The sequence below is a fragment of the Typopeltis vanoorti genome, chromosome 21 (assembly GCF_054136105.1).
Source record: "Typopeltis vanoorti isolate ZY-2024b chromosome 21, IOZ_Tvanoo_1.0, whole genome shotgun sequence".
NCBI classification, from domain to species: Eukaryota; Metazoa; Arthropoda; class Arachnida; order Uropygi; family Thelyphonidae; genus Typopeltis; species Typopeltis vanoorti.
Genome location: NC_143569.1, coordinates 30,280,385 through 30,308,193, shown reverse-complemented (window position 1 = coordinate 30,308,193; position 27,809 = coordinate 30,280,385). Strand labels below are relative to the sequence as shown.

The 27,809-nt window shown below is 38.1% G+C and overlaps 1 protein-coding gene across 1 annotated transcript in view; it reads right to left on the bottom strand.

The window, feature by feature from the left end:
- LOC150094695 (platelet-activating factor acetylhydrolase 2, cytoplasmic-like) overlaps window positions 1-27,809 on the bottom strand; it is a 205,999-nt gene that overhangs the window by 100,125 nt on the left and 78,065 nt on the right. Inside the window, exon 3 of the mRNA XM_090411635.1 lies at window positions 15,293-15,458. Coding sequence (XP_090267761.1) covers window positions 15,293-15,458 — 166 coding nt within the window. The remainder of the gene's footprint in view (window positions 1-15,292; window positions 15,459-27,809) is intronic.

Genomic DNA, 27,809 nt, shown 5'->3' with positions numbered 1-27,809 from the left:
CATGGAAAGATTTGATGATGATGATGATGATTGATGAATATACTATTATTATTATTACACCTCCATGGAGTCGGCAGACTCATATGAGAGGTTCATTCGACTCACAAAATATTTATCATACAGAATCTTAAAATCCATAACACTTCCTGCATTAACAACATATTCCAGTAATATGTTCATTCGCTCACAATTTTCCATGTAAAAAATCTACTACTCACACCCCTCTTCACTACACTCTTACATAACTTTCAGAGATGGCCTCTCATTCTTCCCTTCTCGCCTTCTACTCTTTTTTTATAATTCCCTCTGGATTAATCCAATAAAATCCCCTCACTAACTTAAATGTCTCTATCATATCACCTCTTTTCTTCCTGCCCATCAAACTCAATATTCTCAAAATCAAAACTCAGAAGTAATATTCCATTCAGCATGTTGAGATCAATATGAATTAAATAACAAATATAACAGTATTTAAATTTAAAAGTCAAGTATGCATCATCTTTCATTCAGTCTGAAAAATCGATAACTGCATATCTTATTCTAAGATTCATGCTTTTGTTTTTTTTCTCTCCCGGATATCACTAAAAGTCAGGGCTGTACTTATGCACAGGAACATGTGGCCTGTGCATAAGTATAGGGGCACCAAATGTGGGGTGCCAAAAATCAGGGCCAATTTAAAGGCTCCAACCAATGAGGGGAGGAGCCTCCAGATTCACTTTAGTACCTTTGGTCCTGCCCACCTTGGGAAAAGTGTAAGTACGACCTTACTAAAAGTTATAAATGGTGAGATTAATTTTCAGATGAGATAATAGTTGTTAGAAGTTTTTCTGCTTGGTTATACTATAAATTACAGATACCAAGAAATTATATACTTAGTTTAATCCTTTATCCAAGTGTATACAAACAAGTTTGCATTTGAACTATATTCAGGACTGGGGCAACTTGTATAAAGAAGCTAATGACTTCACATCATTTGCCTTAATATCCCATAATGCAAAGCACATATCCTGGCAGACATGTATAATGCTATGCATTATGGGAAGGGTCATACCCAGACTGATTTTAACCCTTATTTAGGTCTCACCAGTGGAACCAGACCCAGAAGTGATACTAAGTAGAACGCAGAACGTTACGGTCTATAAGGGTGAAGCATAATGCTTTTAATCCCTGCTATCTGCAGGGATTAAAAATTAAACTACATAAGAATAGAGAAAGAATTGTTTTTGCAAAGCTTTTAAGGCAGGTAGCAAGAAAACTTAAGGACACAGAAAGTAAGCAGCTCTACATATGGATTAAAAATGTGTGAGAGTGCATTGCCACGCTGGTGGAAAAATGTCCAAGAAGTGGAGTTTATTAAACAAGCTTAAAAATGCTGGTTTCATATTTTTCTTTCATTTCTTTACTATTTCATCTATATAGATATCAAATGAAAGTGGTGAAACTGGACAATCCTTGATGGACACTTCTGTTTATTGGTGTTCAGGTATTACATGTATTATATATAGAAACGCATATAGCATGAGCAGTTTAATGAAACTCTCAGTAATCTGCTCATTAATCTTGATTATACTCTAAACATTCCAAACCAGCTGCTTTCTGTTACTTTTTTCACTGATTTTTATATTTATTTGATACATGTTAGTTACAGCTGAGAGCAGATGATTGGAATGTTTAACTTCATAAATATGATCAAGATTAATGGAAAGCCTTTGCCTCTCAGGCTTTCCAAGTAATCTGCTCATGTTAAACATGTTTCTATTTAATTCACAATGCTTTTCTGTTAAGATTTTAATGTAAAAATCAGGTCGATACATGATTGTCCATTTTGCATTGCCCTTTGGCAGGTATCCAAAAATTAATTCTCGCATTATATTTTGTTATAGTGGCAGAGCAGATGATCCATGAAAGATGGTGTTTAGCAACTTCATAATCGATATAATCTACAGCATTTGCTCAACATTGAAGCAAAGTAGCTTTCAGTTCTTTGTAACTTTCAGTCTGGAACTTTTGTACAGTTCTAGACCATCGGAAAAGGAAAAAATTCAGAGCAAGATGTTGTTCATGTTTTGGCAACACTCCCTCCAAGAGTGTATATGAAATTGCATGAGGTGATATTATATCTGCTCTTCATTTTCCAAATTTTGCCCCAGACAGCTCAAGTAAGGACATATGAAAGCAATTAAATTTCTTGTAAGGGACATTTGCAGAAGATATCCCAAGCTTTGGTTTGAGCTTTCTTGGCTGCTGTCCGTTTTACATTCAACCATTGTTTAAAGGCAGAAAATGATTTGAAGTTGGGTACTGCAGTTGTAGCATGCTGTATTGCACACACACACTGCAATGCGATTCATTGGTAGAAGAGGAGCTGACTATTACAGAATTAATTTCTGCAAAGAATGAGAATGCACTCCAGTCAGCTGAATCCATTTTCTATTGTGGTTTCTGCACATGTGTGTGGTTGCCCATGTTAAAAGAGTATATCAGTGAAAAATCATCACTTCCATAAGATAGCATTTTATGAAGTGATGATTTAAACAGTTTAAATAGTGGGAAGAGGGATGGAGAACAGATTATTAAGTTAACAGTAGTGAATATTTGGATAAACATATGGAAGAAAGTGTTACTACCTATCTTTAAAGGAGAAAAGGTTATTTGTTGTCAAGAATTTGCTGAACAACCCTTCCTCTGATGTTAGCATTCTTGGCCTAACAATTAAAAAACGAATTTATAATTTCAAAATTATTTTTATTTTTTACATAATCTCCCTTAAGACTAATACATTTATTCCAGCAATGCTCCAGCACCATTATCTCTTCCCTGTAGTGGTTCTCAGTAAGATCTGCAAAATACCCCTCCACAGATGCAATCACCTCTTGATTCAAAGAAGAAAGGTATCAATATGCAGCAAACTATGATAAAAGGGCCTACAGAAAGGAGTCAACTGCTTCTATGTTGGTGTTGAGCTGGACTTGTTGGAATGTGGTATATTTTACCACAAGAATGGGAACATCCCCTATTCTATCCTTACAGAGTGACATACTGTAATGTGCATGCCTTACCAGGTTTTAGATATGTCTTCTGAGGCAAAAGCACTTACTTATGCTCTGCAAAAGAATTGTCATGTATTCAATGAGCAGAATTTATTATTATTATTATTATTATTATTATTATTATTATTATTGTTCCGGGAAACTCCAAGGAGTCGACAGACTCATCGAGGGAGGCCCTAACATCATGTCAAGAACAACTATTCAACATTCACACAGTATCTATCATACCTTGCCTTGAACTCATTCACGGTCGTAGCACCCACAACAGACTCTGGAAGCTTATTCCACTCATTTACCACTCTCCAAGTAAAGAACCTAGCTCTAACACCCTTGTCAACCACGCTCTTGCCCAGCTTCCATGCATGGCCCCTAGTCCTCCCACCACCAGTCATATTTTCAAAAATATCTTCTGGATCAATCTTATAAAAACCCTTCAGTAATTTGAATGTCTCAATCATATCACCCCTCCTTCGCCTATCGTCCAATTTCTGCAACCCACAAATCTTCAACCTATTCTCATAAGGTTCATTCCACAGACCTGCTATCATCTTGGTCACTCGTCTCTGGACCCTCTCCACTTCCTCCCCATCACGAAGAAACCCTGGTGCCCATAGCTGGGCACAGAAGTCCAGATGGGGTCTTATCAAGGCTCGATACAGAGGAACAACAACTTGTTCGTCTCTGCATGTTAAAGTATTTTTCAGAAGCCAAGTGATTTGGTGAGCTGTTTTAGTTACTTTGGCAATGTGCCCCCTAAACTTCAACTCCCTATCCACCAACACTCCCAAATCCCTGGCCTCATCAATCTCCTGGAGTATGGTTCCACCAATGCGATATACTGCTGCTATTCTTTTCACCCCAAAGTGCATAACCTTACACTTTGCCACATTAAATTGACATCCATTTTTCCTAGCCCAGCCCTCCAAACTATCCAAATCATCCTGTAAAATTTTGACATCCTGTGCACTCATGATTGCTCTACCCAACTTTGCATCATCAGCAAACAAGTGAACACTTCCTCTCAGATCCTTTCCACTATCATTGATGAACAAATTGAAAAGCAGTGGTCCAAGAACAGAGCCCTGTGGCACTCCACTAGTCACAAGACGTCTTTTAGACTCCACTCCTGAATAAACCACTCTTTGATATCTCTCCTTCAACCACCCTCCTATCCATCTCACCAACCCTATATCTATACCCATCTGCTCCAGTTTACTGATTAGGGTTCCATGTGGTATCCTATCAAAGGCCTTGGCAAGGTCCAGTAGTATCACTGTAAACCCATTACCCCTATCCAGTTCAGCCATCACTGTGTTATAAAACGTGAGCAAGTTACTAAGGCATGATCTACCTTCACAAAACCATGTTGTCTCCCATACAATATCCCATTTTCATCTATCCAATCCTGTATTCTTTTCTTGACTAATTTCTCTAAGACCTTGACAATGATTCCTGATATGCTAATCGGTCGGTAATTTACAACAGCAGTCTTGGAACTACCTTTATGCAGTGGAACTATTTTCCCTTCTTTCCACCTGCTCGGGACTAACCCAGACCCGAGACTCAAATTAAACAAAATGGTCAAGGGTACTGACAATTCTTTAGCTGCTTCTAGTACAACATGAGCTGGTATACCATCCAATCCCACAGATGTATTGACATTGAGGTTATGCAATAGACTACTTACCTCCACTTCATTAACCACAATTCCCGTATAATCTACTGGTTTATTCGTTTCTGCAATGTCACCACCTGGATGATATACTTTTGCAAAGTGCTCACTCAGTAACTCAACTATCTCAACTGATTCAGTTACCTCCCTACTATCGGCATTCTTTAAAATCAATCTGCCATGTACATTTTTCCTTTTACTTGCTACATATCTAAAAAACTGTCTAGGATTCTCTTTAGCCTGCATTGCCAATGTTTTTTCGTAATCCTTTTTTGCTTTTCTTACCACACTCGTCACGCTTCTGGCCTGCGCTTTATACCGTTCATGTGCCTGCTGGTCACCCTTCTCCTTAATTCCCTCCATAGTTGTTTCTTTTTTTGCAACTCAAGCTTAATGGTGTTATTCATCCATTTAACCCATACTTGATTTATTATTCGGACTCTAGGTATACAGTCAGCCATTGCTTCATGCAAGCACTTCTTAACTACCTCCCATGCACTATCAACTTCTAGTCCTTGCAGTTGTACATGCCATGGCACTGAACCAATCAAACTCCTAAGCTTGTCATACTTTCCAGCCTGATAATTCCACATGTACCCTGTCTTAATTGAAAATTCTACACCTTTAGCCACCTCCCAAGTTAAGACCCTATGATCACTCTCACCGATTGGTGGCAATGTGGTCATATTTGTTACAGCCAAATCCTCAGATGTAATTACTAGGTCAAGCACTCTCTGACCCCTAGTATTTTCCATTACATGCTGTCGCAGATAGTTATCCCTTAATAACCGCATAAAATCCAGTTCCTTCCTCCCGTGTGTCCTCTCCTCACTACAATCAATGCGACCATAGTTGAAATCTCCCATAATAATCACCCTCCTTCCACCCATTTCTTCTATTTGCTTGTGCACACTGTCACCACCACCATCTTTTCCATCACCTGGTCTATAGCAGCACCCAATTGTATATTTAGTTCTGCTAGCCACAATCTCACACCAAATGGCCTCAAATGTGCTCTTTTCTCTATCCTGCAATTCAACTTCTATTCTCCTTGGCTGGAGCTCATCAGCTATCATCAACAATACTCCTCCCCCCATTTTATTCTCTCTGTCATTCCTGAACACACTATACCCATCACATTCAATCCCAATAGTTATATCATCTACAGTCAGCCATGTTTCACTAATACCTATAACCTGTGGTCTGGAAGTGCCAACCATGGCCAAAAACTCTTCCTTCTTGTTCCTAATACTCCTAGTATTAGTGTACATGAATTTAAGACCCCCATTAGCCCCAACCCTACCTTGATGCCTTATATTAACTATCCCACTCAGATTTGTTGTCCTTATTTGCTCTGGCATATTATATTTATTCTTACATTCAACTGCCTCCATAAGGACTGTATCTCTACTCCCCCCCCCCCCTTAACAAATCTAGTTTCCCTGAATTTGCACATCCACTACATTCAGCAACACTTTCTCAAGTCTTCTTACACCGTACCCATTCAAATGCAAGCCTTCCATCTTATATAGATCCTTTCGCCCATCGAACTCACTCCACACATCCACAAATTCCACACCACTCGTCATACATAACCCACGCATAAAGTCATTCGCAATTATAGCCCTCCTTTTAAACATTTCACTGTCATACCGTGGCAAAAGACTAATCATTCTAACTCTCTCACTCTTTTCTTTTGCTACCTCAAACAATTCATTCAGGTCTTCTATCATTTCCATTTTATCTCCTTTCAAATCATTCGTACCTGCCACAACAATCATTTCTTTCACCCTTTCCTTTTACTCTCTAATAGACTCAGTTACGTCCTGTATGGTCGCACCAGGTTGGTACGATTTTGTCAAATCCTCTACTAACACACCGCATACTAACGAGTCTCCATACAGCACTCTATCCTTCATTTTGTTCATGTTCACATTCATACGTCTATTTTTCCTGTCATACCTTTTATTATTGGTTGGTTCATTCAGTCTACTTTTGTTCATGCACTCTAGCTGCTGTTTTGCTCTTTCTATCGCACTATTCAACAACGCGATCTCACTCAATGCATCTATCTCATCTTTTTTGTTCTCTGAGAAACCATTTATACTATCATTCACACTTTCTACATTCACACTCTCACAATTTTCATGTACAACCTTGCTGTTTCTTGTCATATCGCTATTTCCTTCATTCTGAAGGTTGAAGGAAATAGCGATATGACAAGTATATCACACTCACGATCCGAAATACAAAAATATCACACTCACGATCCGAAATACACTTCAATTCCTCATTCTCCCTACATTTTCTACACACATTCAATCCTTTATTATCATCTAACCACACTCCGACCGCACTCCGCAAAGCGTACATTTCACAGCTAGTACACTGACTCATTTCTTTTATGCTACCGTTCTTTGATAACGATGGTGAACCTTCATTACTGGCCGCCATTTTCCTTCGCACAGTGCCATACTTATTTGCAACGTGTTTTGTCAAATTATACGTTATATCACACCAAAAATAGACGCACTAAAATACGCAAGGCAAACAAAACAAAACTACACAATATTAAGTAATTTGTATCGATAACTGAAAATGATACTTATCTTATCTGGAGCTTGCACAAACACTACACATTACGAATTCATCTAGCGGCGACTTCCCGACATAGATTATGTTATAAAACACTTTAGTACACTAACCACGCTAATAAAGCTCCAATAATATACCAAAATTACACACTTAAGTCCATTAAATTGAATCCAAAACATCAATAAATCAACAAAAAACACAAATCTCTCAGGAGCTCTCCGATAGCACGTCTGTTCACCAGCTAGCCTCGACACCAATTGGATAATTTAGCAAAATTATAAGAATGTATTAATTATTTAGATTTGGTGGATTCAACTGGCTTCTAGTTTTGATTTGGTGAGTTTTTTTCTTTTGTTTGTCTTGAACTTTTCTTTTTGGGGGGAATTAGGAACAACTACTCCATGTGTCTTCCTCCTCAATAAAATTATCTATCTGCTGGACTGTACTCCAAGACACAAGGATTTTTATTCATTTTGGATTCCTCTGTGAATTCAGAGGTATCCATCTTTGATGTTGCAATATCTGAAAGCATTTCCTTGAGTAATGATGCTTGTGCCATTAATTTTTTAACAAAAAAGTTTTCATGCAAAGGAATCATTTTTAGTGTGTTTTCAAGAGTTGGGGGGGGGGGATCTGTTCTAATGAAAAGCAGACTAGATCTTAATATTCAGGGATGATGTAACTATGAGAAGGCAGGACAGTCTGTTACATCAGGATGAGTTTTCCAACTCATCCTGAGCATCCTTTTGGCTTTCTGATACAGAATATTTAGTCCTGACCTCTGTCTTGACCTTTTGAATCTATTTTTCATCCTTCCACACTCTGCTATGCTCAAGAGTAAGCCAGGTCTCTCTCTCTCTCTCTCACACATAACTGGCAGATTTAGATGTTCTGCATATGCGGCTTTTGCTTTCATGCTCTTTTCTACCACATTAAGCATAGTTTCAGAACCATGATAGGTAGTTTTATAATTCCTATATTTCTGGAACATGTTCTGAGGAACATTCCTCTTAGCTGTGACTCCTTGATCCTTTAATTCAGAATGAATCTCCTTACCCAGAACATACGAGGAGGTCTCACTGCAATATCATTCCTCCAGAAAAGTATAAGGTTTTATGGATGATAACCATTAGTGTTATTTTCTAAAAGATATATGAAGAAGTTGCTCTGAATGCTTTTTGCATCATTTTGATGCCATTTCCACTCCTGAACATTTTTTTTATAGATCATATCTTCTGCAGAGTCTTTTTTGAGGATCCTGACAACATTCTAATAAAAGGTGACATTTTTCTGATATAATATTCACCTGTTACATACATTTTGAGGAGAGCGCGTATACTTAACTGTTTTGTTTGTACTTCATCGGAGAACGTGGCGGGGAATTTGAGCTGTGCGGAAAAAAGTGCTTTTTTAATCAGTGAATAGTCTGTTTTTCTACATTTTTGTAGTGCTACATTGTTTTTCTGGAATACGAGTGCCCTTTAATGGTTGTTTTTGAAGTTAGTTGTTGTCGCTATATTGTGTATTTTGGTTACCGAGAAGACGAGGTCGGAATCGGATGCATAGCATTGGAAGAAAAGATGAAGATACCATAAGTTTTCATTATTTAGTTTTATTTTATTTATACATAGTATACTTAACTGTTTTGTTTGTACTTTTACTTATATAGTTATACTCCTTTATACTTATTTAGTTGCAACACTATCTTGAATAATGGTGGTAGCAGCAGTTAAAATAGCAAATGGCATATCACCAAGTCCTCCTCTATTTAAGGACTCCATTTTGTGTGATATCATATGGGATTTTGTAGCATGAGGGACTTGTGGAATGTATGAGTCCCAGCAGTTGTATATGTGGCAAGTGAGAGAAGGGGGAATACGTATATCGCAAAATGCAGGCAATGGGAGGAACTTGGTGAGTTATAGATTACTATAACTGATCTCGTTGAGTCAGAGATGGGAGATTCTCCACGTCGAGAGATGAGTGGTGTGATAGAGGGTGAGAGAAATATGAATAAAATAATGAGAGTGGGGAGTATGGAAAGGTTGAATGATTGTGAAGTATCAGAGATGGTCTGAATGGGGAGAATGAATAGCAAATAAGAGTGGCTGACTTGCAGAGAGAGATAGATGTGCTGAAAGAGCAGGTGGAATGTCTAGGGAATGAGATGAGAAGTGTGAAAGATGAGATTAGGCGAATGGAAGAGACAAATGCAAGGCGAATCAGAGTAGAAGTGAGAAAGAGTTATATGAATGATAGAAGAGGAGAGAATAGGAACAGCAGAAGAGAGGGAATGAAAGAGAGTTAGGGGAATGGTAGAAGAGGAGAGCATAGGAACAGTATAAGAGAGGGAATCAGAGAGAGTTATGGGAATGATAGAAGAGAGAATAGGAACAGTAGAAGAGAGGGAATGAGAAAAAGTTATGGGAATGATAGAAGAGAGAATGGGAACAGTAGAAGAGAGGGAATGAGAGAGAGTTATGTGAATGATAGAAGAGGAGAGAATGGAAACAGTAGGAGAGAGCGAATGAGAGGAATGCGAGGGAGAACTGGAACCAGGGATAGAGTGATGTCAGGAAGGCAGGTAAGTAGGGGGTACACAGAGAGAAAGTGTTAGAGGAGAGAGAGAGAGAGAGAAACAGAGAGAGAGAGAGAGAGAGAGAGGGATGCATGTGAGTAATCGAGGAACAGGATGGTGAGAGGTGTAATCTATGGGGACTCAATGATACGTGGTGTCAAGATAGGATGTGTGAGGAGTGTTTGCCTGGAGGAACGATAGAAAATGTGGCTATGGCAATTAAGAGGGGTGAAAGGGTAGACGAGATGATGTGTAAATTTGGCAGTGACAGATATGAAATTCTTGCTTGAGGTTGGGTTGTGCAAAAGAAGACAGAGAGAGGAAAGATAGTGTGTGTGTGTGTGTGTTGCCTACGTATGATAGTGACGAGCTGAGCAGAAGAGGAGTAATATTGAATAACATAATAGCTAGAATGTGTCAGAAGAGAGGATTGGAATATGTGGATGTTTGGAGGGTGTTTGAGGACATAGAGGAATTGTATGCGAGAGACCGCTTGCATTTGAATGAGGAAGAATCTGCATTTGAATGCATTTGAATGAGGAAGGATGTAGGCATCTGGAAAGATTGCTGTTCTGAATGAGTCAGTATGTCCAAGCATGGATGGTAGCAGGGGTGGCCTCTTGCAGGAATGGGTACTTGGGAGAAGGGGGACGACATCAGGTAACACACAGCCCAGTGGAGTCTAGAGGGGATAATGCTGGATATAAAAACAATAGCATTTTTATGCTTTATGCTAATGCCAGGAGTATCTGGAATAAAAGAGAGGAATTCGTGGCACTGATAGCATCAGCCTGGCCAAAGATCATTGGGATCACTGAGACGTGGTAGACAGAAGAGGATATAATAACAGGAATAGAAGTAGCAGGGTACAGCATTTTTCAGCAGGATAGGGAAGGGAAAGCGTGGTGATGGAGTACTGCTTATGATAAGTGATGATTTATATGTACTCTAAGAGTGGAGGCTTGGAAGGCAGTGACACTAATGACTTTGAAAGCATATCGTGTGAGGTAGAGGTGGGCAGAACAGGATATTTAGTGGGGTGTTGCTACAGACCAAGGAGCACAGAGGGTGTGGACCAGGAGATGTTTAGACAGTTGAGCTTGGCAAGTGCAAAGAAGAATGATTGTTATGGGAGATTTTAAGTACAGTAGTATAAATTGGAGAGAGGAAGATGCATGTAGCAATAAGGGAATGGAATTTTGAGAATTCTTGAGGGATAAATGTCATAGTCAACATGTAATAGAGGGAACAAGAGGTTCAAGAGTTTTGGATTTGGTGATAGCATCAGAAGAGTTGATAATAACTGAAATGACATCTCTCCCACCAGTTCGAGAGAGTGACCATATAGTTTTGACTTGGAAGATGAATAGGCATGCAGAAGTATCGAAGTGACAGAAACGTATGTGGAATTATAAGGCAGGTGATTATAATAGTCTTAGACATCCTTGGGGAAGTTTCATGGAGGGAGGAAATGGAAAGCCAAGATATCATTAGTACTTGGGAAATTGTGAAGAAATATTTGTTAGCAGCAATAGTAAGCTGTATTCCACGAGTGAACAAGAGGACACAATTTGGAGTAAAGTGGATGACAAACAATATTAAGCAGGAATTGCATGCGAAAAAGAGGCTATGGAAGAGATATAAGGAGACAGGTGAAGAGAAGATGCATGAAGAATATAAGACACAGGCCAGGAGAGTGACTAGTATGGTAAAGAAAGCAAAACTATAATATGAGAAGTGATTGGCCCTAAGATCCAAAGAAAATCCTAGGGAATTGTTTAGCTATGTGGCCAGTAGGAGGAGAAATGACTGTGGAAGAATGACATTGTGGGATAAAAATGGGAATAGAGTGACTGATGCAGAGGACATAGTGGAATTGTTCAATGAACACTTTATTGGAGTATTTCATCCTGGAGGAGTGAAGTTTAATACTAGAGGGATAGGACAGGTTCGAGGTTTAGAGGTGAAGGCGGAGAGTGTGTTCCAGATGCTGAGTACTCTGGATGTCAGTAAAGCTGTGGGACCAGATGGTATTTCACCACGAGTTTTGAGACAATGTGCTAAAGAACTGACAGCTCCTTTGACCTGGCTTTTCAGTGACCAGGAAATGGAAGGAAGGTAAGATAGTGCCATTGCATAAGGGAGGTAGCAGACTGGAAGTGTCTAATTATAGGCCAGTTTGTGTGTCATCGCTAGTTGTTAAGATCTTGGAGAAATTAGTGAGAGACTGTATACATCATTGGGTAGATGTGGGTAATGTTATCAGTGAGAGTCAACATGGATTTGCGAAAGGGCGCTCTTGTTCTAGCAATATGCTAGCCTTTTATAATAAAGTTACAAGAGCAGTAGATGAGGGAAAGACATATACTGCCGTTTTCTTGGATTTAGGAAAGGCATTTGACAGGTTGCCACGTGATAAGCTAATATATAGGTTGCAGCACATGGGTCTGGATGTCAGGTTGGGCAACTGGATTCAGGATTGGCTGTCTGTTAGGTATCAGAGAGTTGTGTATGGTGGGGCAGTTTCAAGGAGGCAGAGGGTTACAAGTGGGGTCCCACAGGGCTCAGTACTAGGACCTAAATTGTTTAATCTTTATATCAATGACATTGCCAGTGGATTGCAAGGGGATATTCAGTTGTTTGTGGATGATGTGAAGCTGGTAAGGGTTATTAGTAATAGTGCTGATGTGGTAGACCTGCAAGAGGATTTGAATAAGCTCGATAGATGGGCAAATGAATGGGGATCTCAGTTTAATGCAGCAAAATGTAAGGTCTTGAGGTTTGGGAAACATCGATGGGATGCTGCATACTCTACAGGAGGAGCTATACTGGAGGAAGTAGGGGAGACAAGAGATCTGGGTTGATGATTGATAGAAACCTGAAATATTGCAAAGTTCCACAATATGCAAAGGTAGTGAAGATAACATATTGCAAAGTTCCCCAATATGCAAAGGTAGTGAAGATAACACAGAGGATTGCTGCAATAATGAGAAGTACACTGACCAGCAGAGATAAAAGAGTTATCATTCCATTGTATGACTCTGATCAGACCACACTTAGACTATTGTTCTCAGATTTGGTCCCCAGAATTTGAAGGGGATAAATTAACTGTGGAAAGGGTACAAAGGCAGATGACAAAGATGGTTTCAGGACTGTACAATGTTAGTTATGAGGATCGGTTGAGGGAATGTGGACTGCAGAGTTTGGTGGATAGAAGATGGAGAGGTGATATGAATGAGACTTTTAAACTGTTGAGAGGCAGTTACAGGGTTCACACTGGGGTGTTCTTTTGCTTGGCTGAACAGGGGAAGGAGAAATGACAAGAGGCCCCTCCTGGAAGTTATGAAAGGAAACTGTGAGCAAGAGGGTGAGGAGTGGTTTCTTTGCATGGAGGGTAGTTGAACAATGGAATGCATTGCCTGATAGAGTGGTGAGAGTGAGCATGGTCAATGAGTTTAAGGAGTGGTATGATAGACTTTTTGTTTCCTAGGTGGGGGCCTCTCACGACAAGTCTTGACAGACTTTGTGTTTCCTAGGAAGGACCTCCCGCAATGAGTCTTTTGACTCTATGGAGGCCTGAATAATAATAATAATATTAATAAAAAGATAGTGTATTAATAAGTATCTTAGATGATTTATGTTTATCATTCTTGATGTCATTCGATATGTCAATGGTTTCTGAAGTTAGCTGAATCCTGTCCCCAGACTATGAGGAAGGAGACTTACTACAACACTATTATTCCTTGCAGGAACCCCTATAAACCAAGTGATCCTGGTCAGGCTATTCAGGGCTACCTAAGTTGCTGAAGCAGTGTCAACGGCAAAACAGCATGGTTTATCAAAAATGGCAGTAGTGTGTTCGATCTCTTTGATTGTGGACTGGAGAATAAGAGAGTAAAACTGACTCTGGAGAAGTAGGACAAAGCACAGGGGAAGTATCGAATGAAATGGACTAGTACTAGCATTTGAGGTCTTCACCACAAACAGGTTTCCACAGAGAGGGTTTTTTCATGAAGTATATAGAATGTGAAGTATCAGTCTGTCTCAGTAATTTACATTCCCTAAGTAGCAACTGTTCTAAACAGGATCATGCATGCATTAGTGACATTTCTGGGTTTTGCATTGACATTTTAGAACACTATCACATTTCAAAATGCATAAGTTGAGTTTGGGGTGCAGTAACACTTTAGTATTCTGGATAGGAATGAACTGATAAATAAAAAAGCATTATATAAAGCAGTAGTAAAGAAGAGGTAAAGATATCTCTTCTTGGGTGACTACTGCTTAAACACCCTACCGGTTATGATTGATTTTTCTGTCATACGAAACATAGGCGCAAAGTGAAAACTGAAATTTAAATGTCAAAATAAACTGAAATGAAATTTTTTTATGATAGTGGGGTGCTGATGATAATTTTTATGAGTTTGAGATGTTAAACATAGAATTGTCATAGTACCACAGAATGTTTGGGAAGAAAGAGATCACTACAACTGACAGAAAACATGCATTAAAAGGGATAACAAAAAAGAGATATTCCAAAATTGGTCAAGACATCACAGAGAAATACTGCAATCATAAGAAATATGTTGTTCCATTACTCGAGATTATGCTTATACTACGTTTGGATTATCGTTCTCTTGGAATTTTGGATGGTAAAAAACAGTAAAGAAGATAAGGTTTTAGATGCCCCATATAGTATTAACATCCATAAACATCACTGATTATGACATCAGATTGAGATTATGAGTTAGTTAACTTAGAAAGAAATGGAAGAACATAATTAAGAGAATAGAAGATATTCTTGGTAGCATAACAGGAGAAATGATAAATGGCCAGCCCATGAAGTAGGCAAGGAAATACATAAAATATTCTCAGGGCAAGTGGTGAATAAAGAATGTATTACCAGAGAGGATGGCAAATGCCATGATGAATTTAAGGGAGGGGGGGAAGAGAGAGAGAGAGAGAGAGAGAGAAAAGCATAATTGTAGCTAGACTAGATCTATAGAGGTGGTTACAGGGTTGACACTGGGGAGTTCTTTTGCTTGGTTGAACAGCGGGAAGGAGTGATGACAAGAGGCCATCCCTGGAAGTTACAAAAGGAAACTGTGAGAAAGAGGGTGAGGAGTGGTTTCTTTGTGTGGAGGGTGGTGGAACCGTGGAATGCATTGCCTGATGGAGTGGTGAGAGCGAGAACGGTCAATGAGTTTAAAGAGTCGTATGATAGACTTTGTGTTTCTTAAGGGGGGGGGACCTCCCCTCAATGAGTCTTGACAGACTTTATGTTCTTAGGAAGGACCTCCCACAATGAGTCTTTTGAATCCATGGAGGCCTGAATAATAATAATAATAGTGATAAGTTTTGTAACTTAATAAGAAACCATGCATAAAATGTACCTACTTATGCTCAACTGCAGCAACCACATAACCATGAGAAGCCAGCTCAATACATACTGTTGAATAAGTTGCTCGACAAGCTCCTAGCCCATGGGAAAATACAATCACTGGAAATCTGCTACCATTATTCAGAGGTTCTGCATTCCAAATGGCAGGAATGAATCCTTTACCTACAATAATAACAACAGATATTGAACAAATTTAATAATCGCTAAGATAGACAAAACTATGCTCAAGGAAAAGAAAATTATATGCAGCCTATAATAAAGAAGATAATTAAATAATTAAAGTATGAAATGTAAACACTTTATAGCTTCAACCACCTTTTCAAACTTTGCCATTAAGTAGGCCAGACACTTTCCATCAACCAAGTCATTCAAGACTAGTAATGAAACTTATAACACTCTGTTATTCGTATGTTTAGACATCATGGAATAATACACAAGTAAAGTTATCGGCAATACAAGTAAATAAGTACTGAGCCTAGAGTGAAGAAACAAAGCAAAGCAAAGTCTAAAGTGCTAAATTGCAGCACCTGGTTGGCTTAATTGGGTACTCTTGACCATTGTGCTAATAGCCTCCAGATAAGCATTTCTCCAAATGTGAGGCAGTTTTATGAACCCATTTATTGAGGCTAAGAGCATTTTTCAAAGCAGAGCCAGATTTGAGGACAAGTTTAAATGAATTTGCCTCTGAAGGTGGCCTTTCTCCAGCATATTCTATCATGTTGAACTTGAAAGTATGGCTTGAAAATCCAAAGTGGCCATAATAATAATAATGGATATAGTCTCTGTTCAGAATACATCCAGTATCATCTATGTTTTCGGATGTCTGTCTTGCCTGTTTGACATAATAAGATAAGATACAGATGCCAGTACCACCATTATGGCCTCTCATGATTTGCAGACTACATTTTGGTTACTTGTCATAGAATCCACTGGAAATGGCACCTTACTTTACAGGAGCAAATGCATGTATGAAATACACTTCCTCGAATCTGTCTCTGCCATGCAAATACTAATTTCAGTAAATCTGGATGCATAAAATCATCTCATTGCAAAGTTCATCCTCAGCTCACCAGCCCAAGAGTTTAGAGCACAAGTCTGGCCACCACCTGTGTTAAATGAGCATGTGTACAGAAACAATTATGCAATGCTGAAATGCATGTACACAAATTCAAGAAGTATCAGGGACAGGAGAGAGCAGTTTTTGGCATTGGTCAGCTTGACTTGGCTAAAAATTATAGGCATCAGTGAAACCTGGTTGACAGAAAATGATATAGTCACAAGGATAGAATTGTAAAGGGTAGTGCATTTTCAGGAAGCATAGAGGGAATAGGACAGGAAGTGGGGTACTATTGATGATACAGGATGGTCTGAAAAGTTCTCGGCCTAACAATGAAAAAATGAATTTATAATTTCACAATTTTTTTATTTTTCAACATAATCTCCCTTAAGGCTAATACATTTATTCCAGCGATGCTCCAGCGCCATTATCCCATCCCTGCAGTGGTTCTCAGTAAGATCTGAAAAATACTCCTCTACAGCTGCAATCACCTCGTGATTCAAAGAAAAACGCTGACCAGCGAGGAAGAGTTTTAGTTTTGGGAAAAGACAGAAGCCAGAGAGAGAGCCAAATCTGGGGAATAGGGTGGATGTTCCAACAATTCATAGTGCAGATCCCTTAATTTTTCCATTGCCAAAACACCTCTGTGGGCAGATGCATTGTCCTCATGAAAGATGATTTTTTTTCTTCTGCAAACCGGTTTTTTTTCTCACGAATTTTTTCATCTAGTCTGGTTAAAAGATTAGAATTACATTCCCAGTTATTGTTTTACCCTTTTCAAGATAATTAATAAACAAAATGCCTTTAGCATCCCAACACACCAACGGCGTGACTTTTCCTGCTGATGGAACCAATTTTGTCTTCTTTGGCGATGAACAACCAGATTCTGCCACTGTTTTGACAGCAGTTTGGATTTTGGTGTGAAATGGTGAATCCTGGTCTCATCCATAGTAATAAATCGATGCACAAAATCGGTTTTATTCTTGTTAAAATGATCCAAGAAGAAATTAAAAAGAAAAAGCAATTATGGAAGAGATATATAACATCAATGCTGCAGGTTGATAGAGAACTATACAACAACCAAATAAATAAAGTTAAAACCTTAGTGAAAGCAGAGAAAAGAAAATGCTGGGAAGACTTCGGACATCCTTTAGAACAAAATTTTAAAGGAAACCAAAATCTCTTCTATAATGTTTTAAGAAGAATGAGGTCAGAGAAAGAATGCCCCATAAAGTTTATCAAAAATAAGGATGGAAAGTTACAAATTCCAAAGGCATCATGGAAAGATGGAAACAGTACTTTCAAGAATTATTGGAAGATGCAGGACATGGAAAAAAATAGAACCCTAAGAGCAAGACACACAAGCAAAATAGAAGATCAGAGTGAAGAAATTCATGCAAATGAACTGTTAGCAGCAATAAATAAAATAAAACTGGGCAAATCAGCAGGCCATGACCAAATAACACCAGAAATGATAAAGAATTTAGGAACGAAAGCCATAAAATTTCTTTTACACCTATTCAATGTTGTATGGAAAAAGAAAATTATTCCCAAAGACTGGGAAGTAGCTATAATAATCCCTATATTTAAGAAAGGAGACAACCGCAAATGTGAAAACCATAGAGGAATTTCGCTTTTAAGCATTCCAGGAAAATTATATACCCGCATTTTAGAAGCGAGGCTTAGGAATCAAATAGAGGACACGCTGGATGAAATGCAATATGGCTTTCGAAAAAATAGAAGCACACAGGATCTTATCTTCAGTCTTAGACAAATATCAGAGAAAACATTGGAATATGGAAAAGAACTACATTCATGTTTTATAGATTTTGAAAAGGCATTTGACCGAGTTCCCAGACACTTAATAATATGGCAAACATTAAAGAAAAACAAGATACAAGATAACTTAATAGCAGCCATACAAAGCCTCTACAAAAGTGATAGAAATTATGTAAGAACCTGTAATAATAGATCAAAAGAATTTGAAACAAATGTAGGAGTGAGGCAAGGCTGTATCCTCAGCCCTCTTCTCTTCATCGTAGTAATGGATGATATTTTAAAGGCATGCCAAACAAAAACAAAAAAGTTCCACTTAGGATGCAGGAAACTGAAAGAAACCAGGATTTCACATATGGCTTTTGCAGATGATGTAGTGATTCTAGCAAATACAGCTGAAGATCTGCAGTACAATATCAACATTTGGCATGAAGAAACAAAGAAAAGGAATATGACCATAAATATAAATAAAACTAAAACAATGATCATATTTAGAAACCAACAAAAACACACAATAAAAATAGAGAACCACCAACTGGAACAAGTCAACTCCTTTAAATACTTGGAATCATATATACAAGAAGATGGTAGACTAGACACAGAAATTAATGACAGGATAAGAGGGGGAACAAAGCTATTCTATGCAATGAAAGGCCCACTCCTATATAAGAAAGAAGTCACCCAAAATACCAAAATGGCAGTGTACCGTTCAGTGTTTCTACCAACATTAACATACAGTTGTGAGTCTTGGTGTTTAACAACAGGAAACACAAATAAACTACAAACAATTGAAATGAAATATCTCAGGAAAGTGGCACAAAAAACAAGACTAGACCGAATAAGAAATCAAACCATAAGAGACAGCCTTCAAGTTGCACCTCTGAATCAATTCATAACACAAGCCCAAATGAGATGGTTTGGACATCTCAATCGAATGGAAGAAGGAAGAATAGCAAAAACTGTATACGAAAGCCAGAAAATAGGAAAAAGAAACATAGGCAGACCCAGGAAAGGTTGGCAAAAGGAAATTAAAGAAAAATTGGAAAAGAAGGGAATTAACTGGAAAGAAGCAAAACAACAAACCTTGGACAGGATGGCATGGAAATCTCTTTGGCAAAATCTCGACGCTTAAAAGCATAAGAGATCATAGACGAAGAAGAAGAAGAAGAAGAAGAAGAAGAAATGATCCAAGCACTGTTCAGAGATTTTCACGCGAGTGTATTTTTGATCTGCTGTGAGCAAGCATGGCACCCCTTTTGCACAAAGCTTTTTCATTTGTAATTCTTTTTCATTCTTCATGCAAAATATATCCTACACATTCTTTTGAAATGCCTATAGTCTCAGCAATTTCACACACTGACTCGCCCATCAGCCAATAACATATCGTGCACTTGATCAATGATTTCTGGTTTTGTTACACTTCATGGACGTCCTTCACATGGATCATCGTCAAGACTGGTATGACCATGTTTAAATGCAGCAACCCGTTTCTTAATTGTCAAAAACGAAGGAGAAGAGTGCCCATAAACGTTTATGAACTTCAAATGAATTTCTTTTGCTGTTAAACCTTCTTTTATTAAGAATTTTATAACTGCACAATACTCAATATTATCCATTTCAAGGGATACAGACAACACCTCTACCTCAGACAGCTGTATAAAACAAACTACTTGATAGAATGACTTGCAATTTCACATGGATGCTTATGATGGATGTATCAATTTAGAAAAAGAAAACATTGCCGATAGTGTTGCCATCTATGGTCAAGGCCAGGAACTTTTCAGACCACCCTCATGGATGAAGAATTACAACCAACAAATTTAGAGGATAAAGAGAATTTTAGGTCTGGGGGGGAGGGGAAGACGTTTCATTTGAGGCTGTCTAGTGTGAGATATAGGACAATAGGACAAAATATACTGTTCGGTGCTGTACATTTACCACAGGAAAATGCAGATGTCATGTATCAGCAGATTAGCACAATGAGTGCTGGTCAAATCAAACAGTTATTATTATTATTATTATTATTATTATTATTACTCGACACCTCCAGAGAGTCCAAGGATTCACAAGGGAGGGCACCTGCTCTACAACTCTCCACTACTCAATCTACTAACTGACTGCAACTACACCAACGCCATCTATCGCCACCCACCACTAGCATTTCCACAGACACTCACAAACATCCATTCACATGGCGGGATTCGAACCCGCAGCCTTTTGGCTGTATAGCGGATACGCTAACCACTCAGCCAGCCAGGCCAGCTATTATATTATGGTACTATTAAGGTTATTATGGTACTAACTATGAGGACATAAATTGGAGGGAGGATATATTATTATTATTATTATTATTATTATTATTATTATTATTATTACCCAAGACCTCATGGAGTCAAAGACTCATCTGGGAGGTCCTTTTAGCACACACACATCTCATCATATCGTGTCTTAAACATACTCAAACTCTTTGCAGACACCACAATCTCAGGCAAAGCATTCCAATCTTTCACAACTCTGCACGAAAAAAATCTGCCTATCACTCTCCTACTCACACCCTCTTTATACAGTTTCCAAGGATGACCTCTGGTTCTCCCTTGATCTCCCACTATTCTCTGTAGAACTTTTCCACCATTGATCTTATAACAACCTCTTACCAACTTGTAGGTCTCTATCATATCTCTCTCTTCCTTCTCTCCACCAGACTCTGCAAATTACATCTTCTCAATCTTTCCTCATACTCAACATTCCAGAGGTCAGAAACTACCTTAGTCAGTCGCCTTTGGATCCTTTCCAAGTTCTCCGCATCATTCCCAGAAGTCTATGTGTTGTCTTCACAATTTTGACATATTTTTTAATACTCGTATTAAAAAATATGTCAAGGTAGGTTTCAACTCTCTGGCACATTCCTTCAGAATACACGGTGATATATTATCGACTCCCACACCCTTATTTACATCTAGTTTACTCAACTCCCCAAACACCTCTTGTTAACTTACAGTCAGTCTCTACTCCCCATCATCAACTGCTCTCAATCTCTCCATGAAGTCACATTCACAAGATTGAATGATCTTTATGAACTGCTCATTAAGTATCTCCAGCACACATTCTGCAACAGCTGTCTTTATACCATTTCCTCCAATCAATGTCATCCTTCCATAATCATTCTTTCTTTTGCTGGCTACATATCGAAAGAACTCTCTAGGATTCGTTTTGACTTCATTAGCTAATTGCTGTTCATACCTCTCTTTAGCTACTCTCACCAACCAAGTCAACCTCCTTGCCTCGTCTTTGTAGACTTCATGAAATTGGCTACTTCCACTTCTCTTATGCTGCCTCCACAATGCCCATTTTCTCTGTATCGCATGCTTAATCTCTTTATTCATCTATCTCACACCTACCTTATGTAATCTTCTCACCCTTGGAATACATTTAGACATTGCATCTATTAAATAGTTTTTGAAAATCCACCAAGCTGCATTGATCTCTTTTCCAGCTAACTCCTCAATCCATGCTACACCCGCAAGCTGTCTCCTGAGCTCTTCATAATCACCCCCCCCCTTGTAGTTCCACATATACCCTTTTCTCACAGGGATCCTTGCACTGCTGGCAACCACCCAGGTAATCACCTCATGATCACTTTCACCAATTGGTGGATGATTTGACACCTCATTTATAATTACATCCTCTGATGAGATGACCAAATCCAAGACCCTTAATCCTCGTGTGCCCTCTGTTACATGCAGTCTGAGGTAGTTATCCCTCAAAAACTCAAGAAACTCATTTTCTTTACTTTCAGTTGCTATCTCATCATTCCAGTCTATATTGCCATAATTAAAATCACCCTTTTCTTATTTGCTTGGTTAATTTGACTATACATTTCACTATTACCACCATCCACATTACTAGGTATATAACAACATCCCACCAAGTATTTGATTCTATTCACCTCTATCTCACACCACACTCCCTCAAAACCACTGGCACTATTTCCCCTCTTGCATCTACACTTTATATGGACATAACTCTTTCTCTATCATCAAAAGCACTTCCCCTCCCTTTTTACCCCCTTCTCTCCTCACGAAACATATCATACCCTCCCATCTCTATTCCTGTCAGGATGTCATCCTCATCTAACCATGTCTCACTTATTCCAACAATCTTTGGGTGAACAGACGCAATTAGTGCAACCATTTCATCTGCCTTGTTTCTTATACCTCTAGCATTTTATACAAACACAACAGCTCATTTCTGGATCTACAGCTAGTTCCACTGATACTACCACTCACTCGATGTGATCTCTCCATGCTGGGCTGGGGCCATTTCTCTTTCTGCATCTTCATTTTAAAACCCATTTCGATTCCAACTGTTTCCTCTTGATCCCTGCTCATCCCATTCCTTTCCTGCCTACACATGCTCTCACCTCCTCTTGGAGCATCCACCTTTCTCACGCTGTGTACTCCTGTCCACCCTGCGCCTCCCCATTTCCCTGCTCCTCTTGTACACCCATTCTCTCATTTTCTATCCTCATAGCACTCACTTCCCCATTCATATCCACTTCTTCAATCTCTCCTGTCTTACTCTCCTGCTCTTCCACATCACTCCCCTCTCGATCTGATTCATTCTCTCTATTCACTTCTCTACCTTCCAGCAGCAGTCTCTCCAAGCGACTCACACCATAACCACTCAAATGCAGTCTATTGCTCCCATACAGCTCACTTCATCCCTCAAACTCATTCCACACATTAACAAACTGTACTCCCATCTCCTCACACATTTCAGCGAGCATATCATCCATAATCCTTGCTCTCCGCCTCATTTCACCACAGTCATACCTAGGCAACACACTGACGACCCTTCCTGTCACACTATTCTCTTTTATCTTTCGAAGCAGCCTCCTGATATTCATTCTGACAAGAATGAATATCAGGATGGATATGAGAGAGAACAAAGAACTCTTTGTTCTCTCTCAAATCATTTGTACCAATTAATACTATTAACTCTTTTGCTCGCTCCCGGCCTCATATCCAATGCCTCAATCACTCTACTCATTTTACCAACTGGAAAACATACTTTGTGCATTTTATCCTCTAGCACACCTTTAATAATGGAGTCGCCGTACAACGCCACTCGCTCATCTTTCGTTAACTCTTTCATGCCATCATGATTTATTTTAATAGTTTTGACCTGAATCCTCTTAATTTCATTCCGCATCCATTTCATTTCTTGCCTCATCCAATCCAATTCACTTTCTGAATCTCGCGACACATTCTCTCTATCATTAAATCTTTCTAACTTTCTAACTCTCGACCCCCCTCTTCTCACTATCCCTCTCATTCATCCTTCTTTGTTTCCATACTTTCGGTCCAACACACGTCCAACTTTCACTATCATTCTTGTCACTTTCACTCTCATTTATCTTTCTTTGTTTCCGTACTTTCAGTCCAACATGCGTCCATAGACGATATTATTATTATTATTATTATTATTCCTGACACCTCCAAGGAGTCCGAAGACTCATTGCGGGAGGATACCTACAACTGTCTCAACCACTACACCTAACCTCTACTGCGAATCGATGCCATCTACCGCCCACCACTACCATAACTGGTATTCTATGTCTGTAAATTGCGTGTGTTCTGAAGGGCCAATTTGTCTGTATGTGTGATGAAAAACCCGAGTTTCCGGGAGAAAAAACCCTGCTACCTCTGTATGAGATTGGCTAACTCACCTTCGCCTGAAAAATCGTCCAGATAAAGATTCCTCCCGTCTCGACGAGAATCGAACTTAGGCCTATTCCAATCGAAGGGCGCAATGTACAGTCGTTCTTCCAATTGCGCTATGGAGGCACAATGTGAGTCATAGAAAGATGGAAGTCAAACTTATATAGTTGCTAAAGGATTATTACATGAAATAACATGTTATAGAGCAGGGGTGTTTAACCCATCGATCGTGGAGCAGTTTTTGGTTGATCTCTTGTGTATTCCTCCTTACTTACAAATTTAATAAAATTGAAAACATAATATTTTATTTATCATTATTTTGTATTATTTTTAATTCGCTTTAAGTGTATTGCTATTGTTTAATTATTTTTTTAAAATTGTCAAATCAGTAATTTTCTTATAAGTCCAGGTAAATGAATTAATTTGGATCAGTGGAAGTGTAAAAACTCGATTGTAACTTAAATATTAAATATTCCAAAGCACATTACATCGATTTTTACTTAGGTTAAGTCCCATGTGAATATTGTAAAAAAATAAACTTTGTTTGTCTTGGTATAGTTTGTATTAGATGTTTTTGTAAATAACTCTTTTGAAGCTAACTGTATATACTGCTTTAATAAGAATATGTTAGAGTGTTAAAAACAAAGGCAATGTTTTTGTCGGCGAAGCTGTACATGGCGGCATTAGAAAGATTGTTATTGAAACTTGTATGTATGAGAAAGGCTTGCAGGCTCTAAGTGTAAACATCTCCGAAGTCAGTCAGAAAGTGTTCAAAGAACTTTCCGATGGCTGGCAACTTACAATCAAAAGAAAGCAGAGGAGAACAAAAGGTGTGCTGAACTTGAAACTTAAGATGAAAGACTCATACCGATTCTTTGGGGATTGCCAAACTTCATGCGAGGTCTCAGAGGAGGCCTAATTAAAAGGGACTGAAGCAAGCAGAAGGGGTTCCAGTTCCAGAATTGCTGTCAGAGAGGAGGCCGCAAAGCCTAGAATTGCCGTCAGAGAGACTGCCCGGATCCACGTTGCTTGAGAGAGGAGTTTCCCGCTTCTAGAAAGGAGCTTCTCAGTTCGAGACGTTGCTAGAGAGAGACTACTTCTAGGCAGCAGACAAGGTTTCAAATTGCTGAAAGGAAGAGTTCCAATTGCTGGAGAAAAGTTTCCAGGCCAGGTTACTGGCCTGGAAACTTGGTGAATGTCTGACCACTGGTGAATGGTCAGACATTCACCAGTGCATTGCATTTTCATTACAATTTGATGAATCAAACGACTTCACTGATATTGCTCAGTTAATGATATTTCAAAATTATTCAAGTAAAGAAGAACTTTTGAAAATTATACCACTATTGGGAAGGACTAGGGGAGAAGACATTTTTTTGGCATTTGATGAATTTGTGAAACAACACAAACTTCTGCTTTTTAAACTTGTGTCTATTACTACTGATGGTGCTCCTGCAATGATAGGTAATAAATCAGGCTTCATTTCGTTATGTAAAAACGATGACAAATATCCACATTTTTTAACGTACCACTGTATTATTCACCAACAAGTGCTGTCTAGTAAAAGATTAAACACAAAAGATGTTTTGGATATTACATTTAAAATTGTAAATTCTGTTTGACGAAAAGTCCTGCAATAGCGATTATTTAAATTACAGGAAGATGATGATAGGGAACTCCTGTTGTACAATAATGTTCGCTGGCTCAGCAGAAGTCAATTTTTAGAACGATTTCTTGTACTGATTAACGATATAAAATTTTTTCTTGATGAAAAAGGAGATATTTATCCACAATTGAGTGATAAAAGATGGTTGTTACACTTATCATTTTTAGTAGATTTCTGTACGAAATTAAGCAACTTAAATTTAGAGTTACAAGGCAGAGATAAAAATTTAATTGACGTGTTAAGTTCAATAAAAATTTTCCAACAATGCTTACTTTTATTAAAGAAAAATATAAATGACCGCAAATTTAGAAATCTCCCATATTTATTAAAATTTTTTGAACAAAATCAAGAAATGCTTCGCTATGATTTAAAAGAATTTATTCGTGAAATAGAATTAATTGAGGAAGAAATAAATTCGAGATTTAAAGATTTTAATAAAACTGAAATCATTGTATCTTTTATCAATAATCCATTTCAAGAAAACTTGAACATCACAGAAATTTCATATAAAATTAGTGGGCTGTTTGATATAAACCAAGTTGAAGTAGAACTTGAGATAATAAATATTCAGAATAGTTTACATTTAAAATCAATAAACAATGAAGTCATTTGGAAGTATGCACATGAAAAATTCCCAATATTAACTGATATTGCGCGAAAAATTATGTTGTGTTTTGGATCGACATACTAGTCAGAATCCGCTTTTTCAAATATGAACGTCATAAAAAATCAATTAAGAAACCAAATTACAAATGATCATTTGGATGATTGTCTGCGATTGGCCACTTCTTTATATCAACTTGACTATGAAAATATTGCGAGGTCCAAACAATGCCAAATTTCACATTAACTTTCTTTTTTTTTTTTTAATCAACCAGCATTTCCTGTAACTTGTGAGTTTGTAATCAATCTGTTGTTTTTTCAAACTTTGGTTTTCCAAAATAGAGAAATAAATATTTTATTCCAATATATTTGTTTTTTGTTGTTGTATTAAAATATTTGTTGTATTAAAATAATTAAAATTGATAAATAAATTTTTAAATACACAAATAAAGTTTTTAGTTGTGTAATTTTTTTAGTTGTTTTTGTGCATAATCAGATATCAGGTTGGGAGAACATGATCTATATAAGAGAGTAGATCGCTGAATAACTTATATATAAGAGACTAGATTGCCGAATAACTTTTTATAGAAAAGTAGCTTGTGTAGTAAAAAAAGTTGAACACCACTGTTATAGAGGGAACAAGAGATTTGAGAGTGCTGGATCTGATAATAGCATCAGAAGATATATCCATAACCAACGTAGACAGTCTGCCTCCAATTGGGAAGAGTGACCATGCAGCCTTCTGGGAAGTAGTCAAACGTGTGGAATTCTCTGTCAAGAAAGGGTTTATGTTGAACTATAAAGACGGTAATTATGACAGCCTTTGGAGCAGTGCCATGGCTCAAGAAGCCACAAAGAAAGATGTCAATAGTGTATGGGGAATGGTCAAATATTGTTTGAAAGCAGTATCAGACTGCATACCCAATGTCAGGAGTGGAGATTAAGTGGATGAGTAGAGATATAAAGCAAGAGCTGCAAAAAAAGAAAATGCTGTGGAGAGAATATAAAGAAAAATATGATTCGCATACCCATGAGCAGTATAAAGTGCAAGTAAGAAGGGCAACTAGTTTGGTAAGAAAGGCTAAATCAGATTATTATAGAAAATTAGCTAAGCAGGCCAAAGTAAACCAAAAAGATTTTTTTTTGTTATGTAGCAAGTAAGAGAAAAAATGACTATGGTAGAATGGCATTAAGCAATGCTAATGGTAGGAAGATGACAAAGGCAAAAGTTGAGTTGCTGAGTGATCATTTTGCAAAGGTGTATCATCCAGATGGAGACTTTGAAGTTGCTGATGTGACAGCGATGCATATCAAAATTTAGGTAAATGAAGAAGAGATGTTCAGCATATTGAAAAATATGTAAGTGAGCACAGCAGTAGGACTGGACAACATATCAGCCTGTGTACTATGTGAATGTGCAACAAAATTCATTTCCAATATACACTACTTTCTGTCAGCCACTCTGCTATCCATGCTACTAGCTTTATATCCATTCCCATTTGTCCCAACTTTTGTAATAGTTTTCCATATGGTATTCTGTCAAATGCCTTTGCAAAGTCAATATCATTTCCGATTATGCTGTTGCTTTATTATAAAATGTGAATAAATTGCTAAGACAGGACCTATCTTTTACAAAGCCGTACTGCCCACGATACAGTATCACATCACTATCCACCCACTGTTGAATTTTA